This window comes from Mangifera indica, chromosome 20 (assembly GCF_011075055.1).
Source record: "Mangifera indica cultivar Alphonso chromosome 20, CATAS_Mindica_2.1, whole genome shotgun sequence".
NCBI lineage: Eukaryota > Viridiplantae > Streptophyta > Magnoliopsida > Sapindales > Anacardiaceae > Mangifera > Mangifera indica.
In genome coordinates, this window is record NC_058156.1 from 2,975,082 (window position 1) to 2,992,247 (window position 17,166).

The 17,166-nt window shown below is 32.0% G+C and overlaps 1 protein-coding gene across 1 annotated transcript; it reads right to left on the reverse strand.

Annotated features, from left to right (window-relative positions):
* Positions 1–253: 253 nt before the first annotated feature.
* LOC123204205 (probable inactive poly [ADP-ribose] polymerase SRO5) lies at positions 254–4,024 on the reverse strand. The gene is made up of 5 exons (XM_044620799.1): positions 3,321–4,024; positions 2,979–3,220; positions 2,708–2,844; positions 2,483–2,578; positions 254–644 (listed from the first exon to the last, which is right to left on the reverse strand). The coding sequence occupies exons 1-5, from the start codon at positions 3,839–3,841 to the stop codon at positions 594–596; spliced, it is 1,047 nt and encodes a 348-aa protein (XP_044476734.1). The 5' UTR covers positions 3,842–4,024; the 3' UTR covers positions 254–593.
* Between the last annotated feature and the right edge of the window lie 13,142 nt (positions 4,025–17,166).

Below are 17,166 nucleotides of genomic sequence, written 5' to 3' on the forward strand. Positions count from 1 at the left end.
GTTGGCAGGGACCATTCGATACCCAATTGGATCCAATCAAAATCAGTGTTATTGAGTGATAAAGTTATCAACAAATTTAATTATGAAAAGAAGTTATTGTAAGACTTGTAGTCAACCTCATGGGATATTAGGGTTTTACATTAAAAATCAAGGCAAAACAATGATACATTTTCTAGAAAATATGTTGTTTTGATGATCCTCTACAATAAAAAGCTAATTTAGGGGGAAAACACACAACCATGCTTTGCAAAAGTTAAAAAGATAAAATCAATATTTCATATGTAAATTGTGATAGAATAGTGAGTCATAAAGCTCCAAAATAAAATAGTCAAATCTGCTGAAAACAATTAGAAGAGAAATCCGACCATCAAACTGTATAGTTTCCTCTATAAGTTGCCATGATTGTGCTCAAAGCACATTGGCAATGGACTTGGTTTAAAACAAAACAACAACTTTTCTTTGGTGTTGTATAGAAAACCATGTTTTTCTATTTTATTCAATTGAACAAATTGCAAAACTTTCAATAGATAAAAGTAGCTACATCACTTGATCTGCTGCAATTCTGTCAGCTAACACAATATCACATGTCAGTTTCACATTGCTTCTTCCTGATGTCCAATATGATTGACAAATTGCTGAGGACTCTGATGATTTCAGATCAAAAGTAAAACAAATTATTCTTTGTCAATATAAACCAATATATAACTTTGACAGATTCAGAAAGGCTAGAATTTAAATAAATGATGAACTAGATTGAAAAGAGTAAATAAAATAAAAAATAACCAACAAATTCAATCAAAAAGATATTCAACCAGATACAAATATGGTTTTTGCTAATCAATTATTATTGCTATGCATTATGATCAAGTTACTGCCAAGGGGTTATATGTTTCAACAGCGAAATAATTTTGCAGTGATATGATTCCACTAAGAAGAAGGAATATTCAACTATGGCCTACAATTTTAATCACCTAGTTGACTAAAACCATTTTTGTTCCATCCCCTAATGCCCCATCAGATCTAGATTTTATTCTACTGGCACAACCTAGTTCATAAGCCAGCAAAATACCTTGAGCATTACACTCATCATAGTATATATGATACAGCTAGTAACACAAGTGGAAGAATTGAGTTTTTAAAAAGGTTCCACAGCAGCCCAGGGTCCCATATTAATGCAGAATATATAGTATTTCTACACTATCTTAGGAGATCACTAGGCAATTTATAGTAAACCAGTATTACACACAGGATAATATCTACTCTACAAATTTTTCTGTCCTAAACAGGCACCGTGTTTCGTTGACTATATCCGTTTATTTTTAACTGTGAATTCAACTGCTCCAATTTAAGAGTAAATGAACTGCTCAGGAACTCTGGCAAAAATAGAACTTCATAACACACAAATAGAAACTAAAAATAGCGATTCATTCAGGGTAACAACTATGAGATCTGAAAAAATTACTTTATCTAGATTCTTCAGCAACGATAACTGAATGAGTGATTAGATGCCATAACCAGAAGGATAATCCCTATGCATGAACAAATTTTTGAACTAGATGCTGGTTCCACAAATAAGTAAGTGCATAGTTATCAAAGGCACGCCTAGGTGACGTTTTACTCAAGGCAATGTGGTCATGGCCCTGAGTAAAGTCAAGGCGACCATTGGTTCAAAGGCGATCGCCATTTTGGAGAAGCTTTATACATTGTAAAATATGCTTTATTAAAACCTAGGCTATCTTTGACTAAATTTGAGGGCTATCGGCAATTTTTGGACAATTTAAGGCATAGTCTTAGGCTTTCCATTTTGGGTAATATTCAGTTAGATATAAGGGTTATTAACAATTTTTTAGGTATAGATAAGGTTTGGTGTTCTTAGAGAGATCACCAATGAATTTTCAAGTTGTTGAGAGGTTAATAATGAGTTTTAAGATCACCAAAGAGGTTGTTAATAAGTTCTAAAGTTGTCAGTGTGGCTGTTGGAGAGATTTAAGATTGTCAGATAGATTGTCTGTTACTAATTTTTTATATAGTTAATAAAAAGATTTAGGAATAATAACATTTTGTCAATCTAGTATAAGATTGTTGATGAAATTCACCAATAAATTTTTTATTGTTAGCTTAGTAAAAAAATATTTTAAATTTATTAAAAATGGAAAAAAATTTAATGGAAATTTTTAATAGCTTTAGGTAATAAAGCAACGCATTCGCCTCGACTTTTTTGTCGAGGGAATAGGACCCCTCATCGCCATTTGACGCTTTTCACCTTTTAGCGCATCTTTTTCTTGACAACTATAAATAAGTGATGACATCTAGATCACTTTCTACTTATAAGACTAGTTAATAGGAATCAACATACCATATCAAATACAATGATTTAATGCATACTCTGTTAAATATGTATTTTAACATCATTTTCATAGTCATCATACATACAATTATCCACAATACTAAGCACAATAAAAATGAATTTTTATATTGGTACCTTAGCTGGGTAGGATTTAAAGACCGCAATCAACAGTCGATCTCCAACAATCTGCCTCACTTTTTGTATCAGCTCACGCCGTGATATCTTATTTTCCTGTAAAACATTAAGTACAGTACAAGGCTCAAAAAGCTGAAAAAAGACCCAACAAAATAAAAAAATAAGCAAACCCCAATCCATACAAACCAAAATAATAATAAATAATAATAATGGTGAAGCACTTACTCTATGATCTCTATGGCATTTAGTGACCAAAGCAATAGTGGGTGAAGGCAAAATCTTTGACAGTGCAGAAATTAGAATTGGAAATGACATCCAAGGTGAAGTTGGCTTTCTCATTGATTCAGGGGATCTCCCAATACCTACATAGTTAGATAACAAATAAAGAGTAAAACAACCACTCTAGCTACTACCAATACAAAAAAACAATCTTAAAACAAGCTCATATTAAAAGTTCTTCCGAAAACCGAAAAGAAAAAATAAAAGAATAACCTACCCTTTAAGTAAGAGGGAGCCTTTAAAATTATGATATACTCTGGCAAGATATGAGTGTTCATGTTACTGCTCCATACAATATACCTCTTTGGCGCCTCTAAATTGTCTACACCAGAATCAAACTCCACTGAACTTGGATGAGACTGACCAGAACCCGAGTGCACAATCTCTACCTCACCCAACAGAACGCGGCACAACAACATATATAATAGTCCATCTTTATCAACAACAGAGTTCTTCACACTACAAATCAAAGAAAACACACTTAACAAACACAACAAACAATATTCTTACAAAATACTAACAATAATAACAACAACAACAAACAACGACAATTATTTACCATTCCATGGGTAAAACATCAGGAAAGAGATAGATGCCACAGCCATACAATCTATCGTTCTTAGGCATTCCATAACTGCTAAAACCATGTTGTATAATCTTGCAAATCTCATCTTTTGTACTAGAATACCAAGCATATTTCACATTTGCATCACCCCCAATTTTTTTAGCTAATGCTTTGGTGAAAATCTGAAAAGATTGGATTCTAGCTTGTCCTATAACCCCAGAAAACAAGTTTCTTTGAATGCCCACAAACTCGGCTTGTGTCCAAAGCGCACCCAAACCAGAAATCAGTTTTCTATTTATAAGGTCAAAAGCTTTGTCTCCTTCATGCAAGCTAAGCAACCCCTCACACAGTGATGGATGTGGATCAAAAGTGGCGCTGTGATTGGAACTTTCATTATCAGAATCATGATGCGTATTTTCCAAAGCTGAGTTTTCTGTATATGTTTGCTGGTTATCTAATGTCTGTTTTGTTAAATTGTTAGAGGCTAAAAGGTTAATGCAACGGGTATTTTCCATTTGAACTTGGAAGAGATTAAAACCAAAAGAGATTTTATGATTTAAATAGGAACCTAAAAATTTGATAAGAAATCAGCAGCCTTAATGAATAAGGAATGAAGGCACTTGGAGAAGAATTTTAACGAGAAGTGAAACTTGGCCAAGCAAAGAAGGCCTTTCGTTTTATTAGGCAATTAAAGAACCGACCTTGTCCATATTCTTAATTTTGCTTTTTTTTTTTTTTATTTGGTTAAGCGGGATGATTTTTCATTATATGATTAATCATTTTGAATTAAAAAATTAATTATATATTTATTTGTGTAAAAAAATATGCACGTAATATTATTTTTATTTATTATTTTACTATTGAGACGAGGGTTTGTTGAGACAAGGGGTAGATGCATGGAATAAATAGGGATTTATTTCAAAATTTACAAGCTTGAACCAAATATATTTTAGTATGTTTAAGGGAAGGCAAGTTGATTTGGATTTGAGTTGCCTAACCATATTAGCAAAAAGACAATTAAAGTATTTCATTAATTTTCTTGGAAAAGAGTTCTTTTTTTTTCCATTATGCTTTTTTGGTAAGTGCGTAAAGAGTTTTGATATTGGATAAGGAATGATAGTATGGTTTTCATTACCTTAACTTGGTACCCAAGAAATGGATGAAAGAAAACAGTTTGAAATAGATCTAGCAAGTAAAAAGGGGAATAATTCATGTATTGGATATGATGTTTTTAATTTTTGAATCTAAAAAGTATTAAATACTTATTTTACTTGTGTCTTATATTAAATGAGTATTAATCGATCATATTATTTTTTTTTGGAAACTTTTAAAGAAATTCAAATGATATTGTTTCGATTTCCAAATCTAAAATACAAAAATGTCTTTTTAATTTACAATTAATTACCATAATGCCAACAATTTTTTTTTTTAAATCTCTACCCTCTCCATTCATCGCAACAAGTTCACATTTATAATAGTAGTAAAAAAAAATTTAAATGATTTTTTTACACCAAATCGATATTTTTCTTTCTGTCAGGCTCAACTATTTATTTTCATTATTGTTCGAAAAGGTAAATTCTCATTATCTTCTTTTTTTTTTCTTGTTTGTGACTTTTCCATGTTTATAATTCCTGTGTGCACCTATGTGGGTTTGTTTCATTTTGGTAAATCTTTTCATAACTTTATCATCAAATTTGGATATATGTGTGACTTGTTTTTAAGGTTTGCTTTTATTTCAATGTATACTAATACTAGTGAATCGGTGATTTTGATTTATCAATGGCAAGAAAGTTATTTGAATCTATGATGGAAAAAAAAAATGAAACTTTTTTAAATGTCATTGTATCTAAATCAATATCTACTTTAATTTTAATATATACTAGTGCATTGGTAAATCGGTAATTTTGATTTTGATTATATCTGTTTAAGTGCTTATACACAAAACAAAAAACTGATCTTCCTCGTTAATCATGGATTTTGCCCTGCAACTACTAACATTTTTGGAGCATTTTTAATCATAAATTAGTAAATCATGAAGCTAACTGTAGCATGAACATGTTATATATCATGGAAAGATTTTCAAGAATTATGGCCATTTGTCAAAGTCATGTTAATCTGACCTGGTTGTGCTATATTTTGTGTTATAGACTATGCTATAATTTGAATCTTGGTTGTCTTAGGTGTTTGAAATATTTGTTTGATCTTGTGTTTGTAGTTTGAATTGTGTCTATTCTAAGTGTTTGTAATTCAAATCTTGTCTATGTTTTGTGTGCTTAAAACTATAATTGAATCTTGAAAAAAAAAAAATATATATATATATATATATATATATATATATATATATATATATATTATTTTTGAGTCTGGAGTCTTTGTTAAGTTTTGATATTATAATTTGAATTTTGATGATGTATTATGTTATATTAGTTATAATAGTCAATTAAATATTTTACATATGAGTTTTAATATTTATTTTAAGCAATAAATTCCTGAAAAGTACTAAAATTATTAATGATATTATCGTATTTTTTAAAATGTATTATTGACAATGTATCATGTTAAACTTGTATATACATATTTTGTATTTTTTCTACATTCAAATTTTATGAGCATTTTCTTATAAATGTATTTTTTACCATTTGTTGTATCATATCCGCATAATTCTTGTATTTTTTTTTTCTATTCTTGTATTTACTAACTAGGGAAGTTGATCCAATTGATGGATTATTTTACCATTTCAATACTAGGGTTATCTTTGATTTCGATAATATTTTATTATAAAAATAAAAAATTATTATATTTAGATGATTATTATAATTTTTAGTGAAATTTATATATATTTGCTTATAAATAATTATTACACTTAGTTGATAGCAATAGTTGAATAATATTATTTTACTTAAACACTCTTAAAACTAGTATTGTGATTAGTTAAATTAACGTATTTTATGTTATTGGCTTGTGCAATTTTCTATCTATGTTAATATATTAGAATTTTTTCAAGTCATTATGAAATTAATTAATTATTTTTTTCAATTAATGGTGTTATTGCAAATCAAAATTTACAACAAATAACACGACCCAATAGTATTGTGCTTTGCGACCGAAGCTACAATCTTTATACAGTTTATCTCAAAAATTATAGTAAATATTTCGACAACTAAACAAGCCATATATCACTTAATACCATTGTCTAAGTTTTTATTTAATTCTAAAAATCATTTGACAATTTCCTTCTCCTTTGCTAAATCAACACCTTTTTATGTTTCATTATATTTTAACCCCCTGGAATTCATGTTTCCCAAATACCTCTAGTTTAGGCCATTGACTAGACCTAAAATCTATGTTATCAGCATAAATTTCAGAGTTTATTAGTGAGGTCATCTACCTTGACGCACGAGGAGTGGATGATGTGAATTTGGGCCTAAAAGCAATCGGTCTCCCACTATCGAGGGTCATGTGTTATAACCCACAAAAACAAAGTTTTTTAGAAGAGCACAAATTATAGGAGGTTATGGACTCTAGTTTCGGGGACGATCAATGAGGTCATCTACCTTGATGCGTGATAGATAAATGGTGCGAATTTGGGCCCAAAAGTAGTAAGATGTTCCGCCACCCTTAATGGTTGCATATTATAACCCATGAAGATGGCTAGAACTGGGGGTTTTAGATAAACACAAATTCAAAGGAGTTTAAGGCATGGGTTTCATGGACTATTAATAAGGTCATCCACCTTTGTGGTGTGAATTTGGACACAAAAGGAGTCAATTGTTCTGTAACATCTCCTTCTATAAACACTACTTTATAGAGAAAGATGTTACTACTTAGGTTACATGAGCATGAGTTTATTTAAAAACATAATTAAAACAACATTTAAAACCTCAAAATTACCAAAACACCCTCATATTATTAGCAAGCGGAAACATGTCAAAAGATGTCCATTTATAACTCATAAATCATAAATTAACATCTCATAATGTGTGTAACTGAATACATAAATAAAATCCATAACATCTTTTTATACAAACATAGGAATAAACATAAGCTAGTATAACTTGAATGCTATCATGTCTTATGCACTCGTTAACAACTACTTATCTTGTAGTTATCACGATCACTTGTACTTACATACAAAAATTTAGGAGAGTGAATAATAAAACATTTAGTAGTAGAAGACTCTACTATTAACTTTTACATTTTGCTTTTTAGCTTTTGGCTTAGACTTAGCTTTAGCCTTAACCTTAGCCTTGTCTTTGCCTTTGGCCTTAACTTTTGATACTTGGGTTTCAACCACAAGTAGATTAGTTGAAACTACCTTTCGTACTTCTTATTTAGCTTGTTTAAGCATATACAACAACTCCTCAAGGGTTTTCTCCTTTTTGTTCAAGTTAAAATTCATAATGAAATTAGGTCATGATTTAACGAGAGATTTCAATATCAGGTCAATGGTAAGCTCATTGTCTATGATGAAGCCCAAGTTTGCCAACCATTCAATATAGTCAATCATCTTGACCACAGAAGGGTCAACTTGTCTTCTCTTTGAGAGTTTGCAGTCAAATAATGCACTTGACACCTTATGTTATTCAACCCCCATACGAGTGCTATATAACTCTTACAAGTATGGATTGCGTATCAATTTCCTTATATTGTTTTTGAAGCTCAAGAGACATTGAAGTCAAGATAAGGCACTGAACTTCCATAGAGTCATTAAGATACTTATTAAAATTATCCTTTTATTGCTAGATGGCATCGATACCAAGCTCAAAAGGCAATAACCCCTTAAGGATGTACAACATTTTTTATTGACGTAGAATAATCTGAATATCTATGTACCAATAAGTGAAATTGCTTCTAGTGAACCTATTTTCTTTTTTAAGATTTGATCAATATATTGGGTTTGACATAATAATTTTGTGATCTACAATTTACAAAAAAAAAAAAAAAAAACAAAATTAGTAATTTGATTTAAGCCAAATGACTATTTCCTACCCAAGGTTTGATACAAACCCAACTTCCTATCCCATTAACTACCAAAAATTTAAATATCCACTCCGCTGTTAAATTTTACTATTACTGTCAAGGATAAAATTGTTATTTAATAACAATATTTAAAAAAACTATAAATTCATCATGATCTCCCCAAGTTTAAAAACTAATAATTCTCTCCACCTCCCCTAACCTGAGGTTTGAAAAATCAACATTTCCCCCTTAAGGTTTTTTCCTCTCCTCTTCGGTAATGATTGCCATAAGCCATCCTCTCCCTTACTGGCTAACACACAACAAAGCGATAAAGATCTCTTCATCGCATGATGAAGCGATAAAGAGATCTTAGTATGTTCATCGTTAGACTAAAAGACCAAGATTTCAATCTCTTCATGCGTTGCCCGTGAGAAAGAAGACGATTAATGATGGTCGAAAATAGAATGCTGCTAAGAGAAGCCGAGAATAAGGGAGAATGCCACCGTCTCTAGCCATCGACATCATGTTGGAAAAACCTAAGGGGAAAGTTGATTTTTCAAACTAGAGTAAAGGTAAATTTGTTAGATTTTTAAACTTAAAGAGGAAATATGATAAATTTTTAGCTTTTTGAAATATTTTAATAAATGACAATTTTATCTTTAACAATAACAATGAATTTTAACAGACAGATAGGTATTTGGATTTTTTATAGTTAGTAGGTGGAAAGTTTGATTTGCACTAAACCTTGGGTGAGAGATAGTCATTTGGCCTTTTATTTCATATTCACTTTAATTACGAATTTAATAATTAAATGATCCCACATTTTCCTCAAGTTAATAACTCTCACTATAGAACTCAAGAAGTTCTGGTGAACTTTTTAGTGGATCGAGATCCTATTGTATTAATTTTACTATTCATTTTGGTGACCTAGGTGAATCTTCATCTTCAGGTTTTCGTGTTTGTCCTCTCATCCCCAGTCTTTAATTATTATATGATTTTGTTTTCTAATTATTGATTTCTCATAAAATAAAACAACATAATCTAAAAGAAGAAGAATAAAGGTAAGAAGTCCAAACCTTATTTAAGAATTACAACCCAAAAATAAAATAAAAATAAAAATAAAATCATTCACAAAAGTTTATTGGTTGTATACTAGGCACCATGCATACATACATTCATACATATATATACCAATAAAAATTAAATTTTAATTATGATTATCCTAAGAGTCAAATTCATTTTGATCCTTGAAATGTTACAAAATTACCATTCAACCCCAAAGCTCAAGAAAATGTCAATTTAGCCCCAGTTCAACAAAATAAAAGTAAACTGATATTTTTAACTTTGTCAGATGTGTAGGTGAAATGTCCAAGCATGCTTCTGAAATTCATCAAAATTCCAAAATGATACAAAGCTAGAGGGCATGGGAAAACACTAGGCATCATTGGGAGTCGACGAAGGTGCATGGTTGACACCTTGTGGTAGTCATGGCTGGACAAAGAATGTAACACCCTTCTTTAGATACATCTCCTTGATAGAAATATACCAAAAGAGACATGCACCACTAAACTGTTTGAAAACTTTCACGTATAATCATAATTATAAAACGTGCAAAGAAGTGATTTAATAAAAACACTTTATAAGTCAAACTCATAAGATAATATTTATCTGAAAATCTATGTTATAAAATATCTACATCAATATATTTGAAAATACTAATAATGATAACAAACACATGATTACTAATATTGAGATGACATAAAAACCACTTTTCCTCATGTAGTTACTTACTGGACCGTTAGATTCCTACCTGTCTTACTATTCACCTCTACCTGCAAAAAAATACAAAGGAAACATATGAGTAAAACTCAGTAAGTAGAGACCTTTCGGCATCCATGGCTATTAAACCATCCAATAGTAAAACTCACGTTTCGTTTGTAAGCTAAATATTGTCACACTATGACACCTCAGTGTCCTAACATGGGTCATCCATAACACTGCAGTGACCCAAGCTAAAATCGGCATATATGATACTCTATTGAAAGTTACTATAATGTCTCGCATATATGTCAAATGATTTATTAGGCTATCTAACTGAGACACCCTAATCACACGAAGAAATTTCTGATAGCAATTTTTTTCTTTCCATATAAGCTGATTCGAAATGTTGATTAACCATCTAAAGATGGCATGTATCTCGCTTACATATGTAGTGTATTCTGTTGATCATACAAGGAATATTTAAAAGCTACAACCTTACGATAGACACTTGAACTAAACTGGGTGGCTATGTGCCTTAACGTCGAGTACATGATACATCTCATGGGTATCCAATCCTATTGCTCTCATAATTATAGTCACTTACACACAAAGCTAGTGACTATCTAGTTATGTGACATTAGCCTTAAGGTTGCTAACTTTTTGACTTAGATTTAGTTTGATCTAAGCTTATGTTATTGTCCATATAGTCGAACACCTCATTTATATTGTCCTTGAATTCTTTTCCTTTTGTTAGCTCATTACTTCTTTTTATGTAACTTTGTCCTCTTTATGAACATAGTTTAGGGGTATAATAATCCTTTTACTTTGTCTAAGGGTACCCTATCGTGAGTTTCTTAACTCATACCCTTGTGCCTCTTGTACCACATGCAAAAGCATGTGAGACTTAGCACATGGTCGTGAATATAGTAGATACATACAGGGAGTTAACCTGGACACACTTTATGTACTCGGATCCACATGTATAAGCCATGTATCCTTTGGTGCATTTCATCCATTTTTGGAAAACTATATACGAGCATGTGTCTCATACCACACAACTATGTATTTCTCTCTTCAGAATGAGCATGGGATCCTCAGGTTTTCAAAATTTTGGAATAACACATGGGCATGTATGAGACCATACACAACCATGTCTTATGATCCAGAAATTGCACCTTAGGGTTTCTATGTCTTTCCGATTACAATCTCGATGATGCACTTGTAGACAATACATAAAGTAATCTCTAAGCATCCTAGACATATCATTTTCACTATCTTTCTAACCATAACACACACACAAAATCTCATGGCATCAAATCTTTAAAAAAAAAACCAGAGATCTTTCAAGCCAAAACATATATTCATTATACAATCTAGAAACTAAACATACTTATAACTTGTCCTATTCACAATCACATTTAAATCACCTTAGATTATCTATTTAATAGAAAATGACTTCATAAAGATTGTAATTAAGCAAGGAAAGCTATTTCACTTACTTGGATTCCAACAACAAAGTCTCTCTTACCTGATAATTATGATTCTAGTGATTGATGGCAACTCTTTAGGTAACCACAAACTCTTTTCTCACACTCACTCATTTTTTAGCAATTAGTAAGCAAAACGAATGTAAGAAAATTAAGGTATATTGCGATTTATTTTTATCTCTAGGATGCGATATAGAAGCATGTATGGCCTATACATTACTCATGTCAAATTGCACAACTAAGAAAATTTCCTATTTCATTACGATCACAATCTAATCTACTTATTGATTTTTACTGACTATACATGATTGTGTATACCTCTATATATAGGCATGTACCCTTAAATTCATTAATCGTCATATTTAAAAACTAAGAAAATATCCCCTTTAATATGAATTTCATCCTTGAAATTCACACAAATAGGTATGGGAATCTCTATTACATATCTAACTAAACCTCTCATATAGCCTCCTCAACTCGGTGATTCTTCCAAATAACCTTTATTGAGGGAATTTGCTTACGTTTGAGCTATTTAACTGGTCTATCTAGTATCTAAATTGGCTACTTCTCGTATACCAGATTATCTTTAAGCTTGATATCCTTAACATTAAGCACATGGGTAAGATCACTAGTATACTTGCATAACAGTGATACATGGAACACGTTATGAGTGTGATCTATGTTTGTTAGTAGCTCAAATCGATGGCAACCTTACCTACATGCTCTAATACCTCAAAAGGTCTCATAAATCTCAGAGCTAACTTGCCTTTCTTATCAAATCTTATAACATGCCTATAGGGGGCTACTCTAATTAACACCTTATCACCTACCTGAAACTTAAGATCACACCTCTTTTGACTTAAGTAACTCTTTAGATGATCTTGGGCTTACCTCATTCTCTCCCTGATCATCTTTATATCTTCAATCATCCTTTGGGTCAACTCAGCTTTCATTGACTAAGCTAAGGCATTTCTCTCTCCTATCTGATCCTAGTGTAAGAGTAATCTACATCTCTTGTCATACAAAGCCTCATAAGGAGTCATCTTAATAGTTACCTAGTAACTGATATTGTAAGCAAACTTCATCGATGTCAACATATCCATCCAACTCCCTCCTCTATTTGGGTAACAAGCCCTCAACATGTCTTCGATCACCTAGTTGACTCTCTCAGTCTATCTATTGGTCTAAAGATGATATGTTGTGTTGAATGTCAACCGTGTACCTGAGGACTTTTACATACTCTGCTAAAATACTAAAACAAATCTGGTGTCTTCATCTGATACTATTATCTTAGGTACTCTATGAAGTCTAATAATCTCTCTCACATAGATTTAACCTAGTTTATCTGTACTCGTGGTGTTTTAGACTACTATGAAATATGTCAACTTAGTCAACCAATCCACTATAACCCATAATGCATTATAGCCACTTTTGACCTTCGACAATCTAACCACGAAATTCATCGATATGTGTTCCTATTTCCATTCAGGAATACTAAAAGGCTATAAAAGTACAAATGGCCTCTAATTTTCAACTTTAACTTGTTGACACATAAAGCACTTAGCCATAAAGTCTGCAATGTCTTTTTTCATTCTTGGCCATCAGAACATCTTCCTTAGATCATGATAAATTTTTACACTCCCAAGGTGGACAATGTAAAGGGAACTGTGTACCTTTATTAAGATTTTATCTCTCAAACTCTGCTTTTAACGAGCATATATCCTCCCTCAAAACCTTAAAATGCCTTCTATCATACCAAACTCAGTTTCAAATATTTTTAATCATCTTATACCTGATTTGTACATATCTTTCATCTAAAACCTATGTTACATAGATCTTATCCAAAAGGGTCAATTGGATCTATAGACCTATCAACTGCTTAGTCATAATCTCAATCAACTCTCTCACTAACTTTTGTTGTAACTCATGGTGAGTGGTAACTTGTGATAGAAACACTTTCCTACTAAAGGCATTTACAACCACATTGGTTTTGCTTGGGTGATATTTAATCTAACAATCATAGTTCTTTACCAACTCTAACCATCGTCTCTGTCTCATGTTCAATTCCTTTTGAGTGAAGAAATATTTGAGGTTCTTGTGATCTATGTAGATGTTACTCTTCACCCCATATAGGTAGTGTTTCCATATATTGAGTGTAAACACCACTATTGCTAACTCAAGATCGTGAGTGGGGTATCCGATCTCATACTTTTTTAACTGATGGAAAGCTTAAGTTATCACTTTCCCTTTCTACATCAGTACTACTCCCAAACCCTGATGAAAGGAATCTGTGATAAATAATAGTCTCTGCCTTCTCTAACAAGGCAAGGATAGGAACTAAGGTCAATATTTTCTTCAATTCCTAAAAACTCTACTTACAAGACTCTAACCATCTGAAAGGAATCTCTTTGTGTGTTAACTCTGGAAGGATAAAGCTAACTCAATGAATCCCTCAACAAAGTGTCTGTAGTAATTTGCCAATCCCAAAAAGCTCATTATCTTCTTAGCTATCTTAGGCCTCTACCACTCAAGCATTACCTCAATTTTGTTAGGGTCTACTGATATGTCATCTATTGAAACTATATATCCCAAAAATGTTATTCTATCTAGCCATAACTCACATTTAGAGAATTTTGTAAACAATTGTCTCTCTTTCAGCCTCTAGAGCATAAATCTTAAGTGATGTTTATACTCTTCTCAAGTTCTGGAGTAGACCAAGATGTCATCAACAAATACCACCAAGAACTTTTCCAGACAATCCTAAAACACCCTGATTATAAGGTCTATAAATATTGTTAAGGCATTAGTTAATCTAAAAGGCATAACCATAAACTCATAATGTTATATCTAGTTTTGAAATTAGTCTTTGGTATATCTTGTTTTGCCACCTGACTTGGCTATACCCTAACCTTAGATCTATCTTAAAGAATAATGAGTATTTATTCTCCATCGATCTATCTTTCTTTTTTACAAAGTAGATTGGTGCACCATATAATAAGTGGCTTAGTCTAATAAACCACTATCTAGTACTTCCTATAAGTGTTTCTTTAATTCTTGTAATTTGACTAAGGTTATTCTATAGGTGACTTTAGAAATTAGTGTTGTTTAAAGGTTAACTTAATACGAAATTCTACCTCTTTATTTGGTACTAACTCTGGAAGGCTGTTAGGGAATATATTTTAAAACTCTTACACCATTAAAGTATCTTTTATGCCCAAAATTTTGTCTATTGGTTTCTAAACCATGTGCACCAAGTATGTCATACAACTTTGACTTAACATCTTCTTAACCTTGATACTACTAATCATCATATTGAGAATTTGACCTTCTCAAAATATGAACTGCCTGTCATCATCTAGACTGAATCTAACTTTCTTTTTCTTGTAGTATATTTTAGCTTTGTATCTTTTCAAAAAGTTCATGCCCAATATCGTATCAAAGTTTGGCATGTCCATGATTATCAATTTCATGACCATTGTGTGACCTTTCAAGAAAACTATCTCCTCTACCAATATTAAAATGTTATGAACTTGATCCTCATCTTACATCTTTATTCTGATCTAGGAAACAACGAAAAGTTCTAGTCATAGTCTTTTAACTATACATCTAGCAACAAAACAATGTGTGGCACCAAAGTCAATCAAAGCATATAAAGACAAGCATGAAATAAAAACTAACCATTATAGTTGTATGACTAGCATCTATCTATGTCAAGTAGTTATGAATACATGGGCCTATCTTCCCCCAATTGTCTACTCTAGTAGGGCTAGCATCGTTATTAGGGTTATGCATTACTTAGCAAAGTTTCTTGGTTGCTTACATCTGTAGCATACCCTCTGTCTAACCAAACACTCACAGTGTTCCTCCTACCATATCTACAATATGTAGAGGAATCATTATGTTTGAGTTGCTCCTCGTTTCTCTATTTTTTTACCCCTTAAGTTCTTCTTATTCTTAGGCTAGAAGGCTTTCTTACCTCTGTTGTCTCTATCAAGACTATCTCTACTACCTCTTCTTCGATTGCTATCAATAATTAGTTGACTTTGAATCTGCCTTTACATCTAGACTAGCGGTATAGGTTTCTCTGACAATTCTTTGTCTCTGCCCATGCACTAACTTATGGCCTCAAAATTCAAGGCTTGACCAAAGGCCTCTAAAAAGGTCTTGGGAGGATTATCTCCTACTATCACATCCTTGGTTATATCTAACCTCGCCCTTCCCATGAACATATCCAGTTTACCTCTTTCTAAACTAGCCAAAAGCATATTTGGCCAACTAGTTCAGCTTAGTTGAAAACTCCCTAATCGACATGTTTCTCTGCCTTAGATGGAGGAACTTCTAGGCCTTTACATACTTGACATCAATTGAAACATACTTTGGCTCAAAGGTTTATTTGAAATATGCCCATAATATCTTTGAAACTTGATGGGTCCCAAACAACATCCGTCACTAAACCTTAGCATTATCCTTTAGCAAGAAATTGGTATATTAGATCTTATCAACATTTGTCGTCAAGTAGATCCTCATGACATGTTTTACTACATTTAGCCATTTATTAATTGGCAGTCCTTATGGCACTACACTACCTCTAAAATCTAAAAGCTAATGATGACTAGATAGACTGTAAATAAGATGTGTTTGTCCTCTACTACTACCATCAATCTCTACTTGAAATTTTTTTGCACTCTTCTTACTCTACTAGAATGGTGCTTCTATTTCTAAATACTTCTCTAGCATTGGTAAGGCTTGAGCTGGATGTCTTACACTGGCTAACAGCTCTCTGTTTTGCCTTAGAACCTTTTCCACAATTTGACAGATGTTAGTACCATCAATAGAGGGTACAACTGGTATGTTAGATGTATATCCTTAAGCCTCAGCTTGGCTCTTCTCTTGACTAGAAACCTCTAGGGCATGTCTGATAAATCTTTTAGATCTACTCATCTTGAAATCACAATAACCTTTAGGCATATATTACTTTTAATCTAAAGCAGGTATATTATACTTACAATGATAGGCATGTAGGGCGGTTAATACTACACAAGAGGCTACATTTCACTTAAATCTATATGCATTTTTCAAACACATAAAATTTTTCACCTTTTTAAATACCAAGATCATGCTCTAATATTATTCATGTAACACCCCTCTCTAGATACGTACCCCTGATGTGAATATACCAAAAGAGATGTGCACTACTAGACTATTTGAAAACTTTGATGCATGATCATAATTACAAAATGTGTAAAAAAGTGATGTCATAAAAATACTTTTTAAGTCAAACTCATAAAATGATAGTTATCCGAAAATCTCCGTTATAAAATATTTATATCAATGTATCTGAAAATACTGATAATGATAACAAACTTACTCCCCTTATCTGGCATCTCAACTCTAATAAAATGGATAGATCTAACAGGTACTAAACCTACCATTTCAATAACCCCTAGTGCAATAAAGGAACGTGTTGCTTCTAAATCAATTAATGCATACAGAGACACAAAGAGGAATAGGAGCTGACTAGTAACAATAGATGGGTTAGCCTCTGTTTGACTATGGGTAGTTGTATAGACCCGTGCATTAGTACTTCTCCCTGGTTGCACTAGCGAAAACAAGATTTGCTATAGTTGTATCGA

Coding starts and splice junctions, on each gene's coding strand:
- LOC123204205 (XM_044620799.1), bottom strand. CDS start 3,841: ATGGAAAATACCCGTTGCATTAACCTTTTAGCCTCTAACAATTTAACA. Junction 3,221..3,320: donor GATGTTTTACCCATGGAATG/GTAAATAATTGT, acceptor TTTGATTTGTAG/TGTGAAGAACTCTGTTGTTG. Junction 2,845..2,978: donor GGCTCCCTCTTACTTAAAGG/GTAGGTTATTCT, acceptor CTAACTATGTAG/GTATTGGGAGATCCCCTGAA.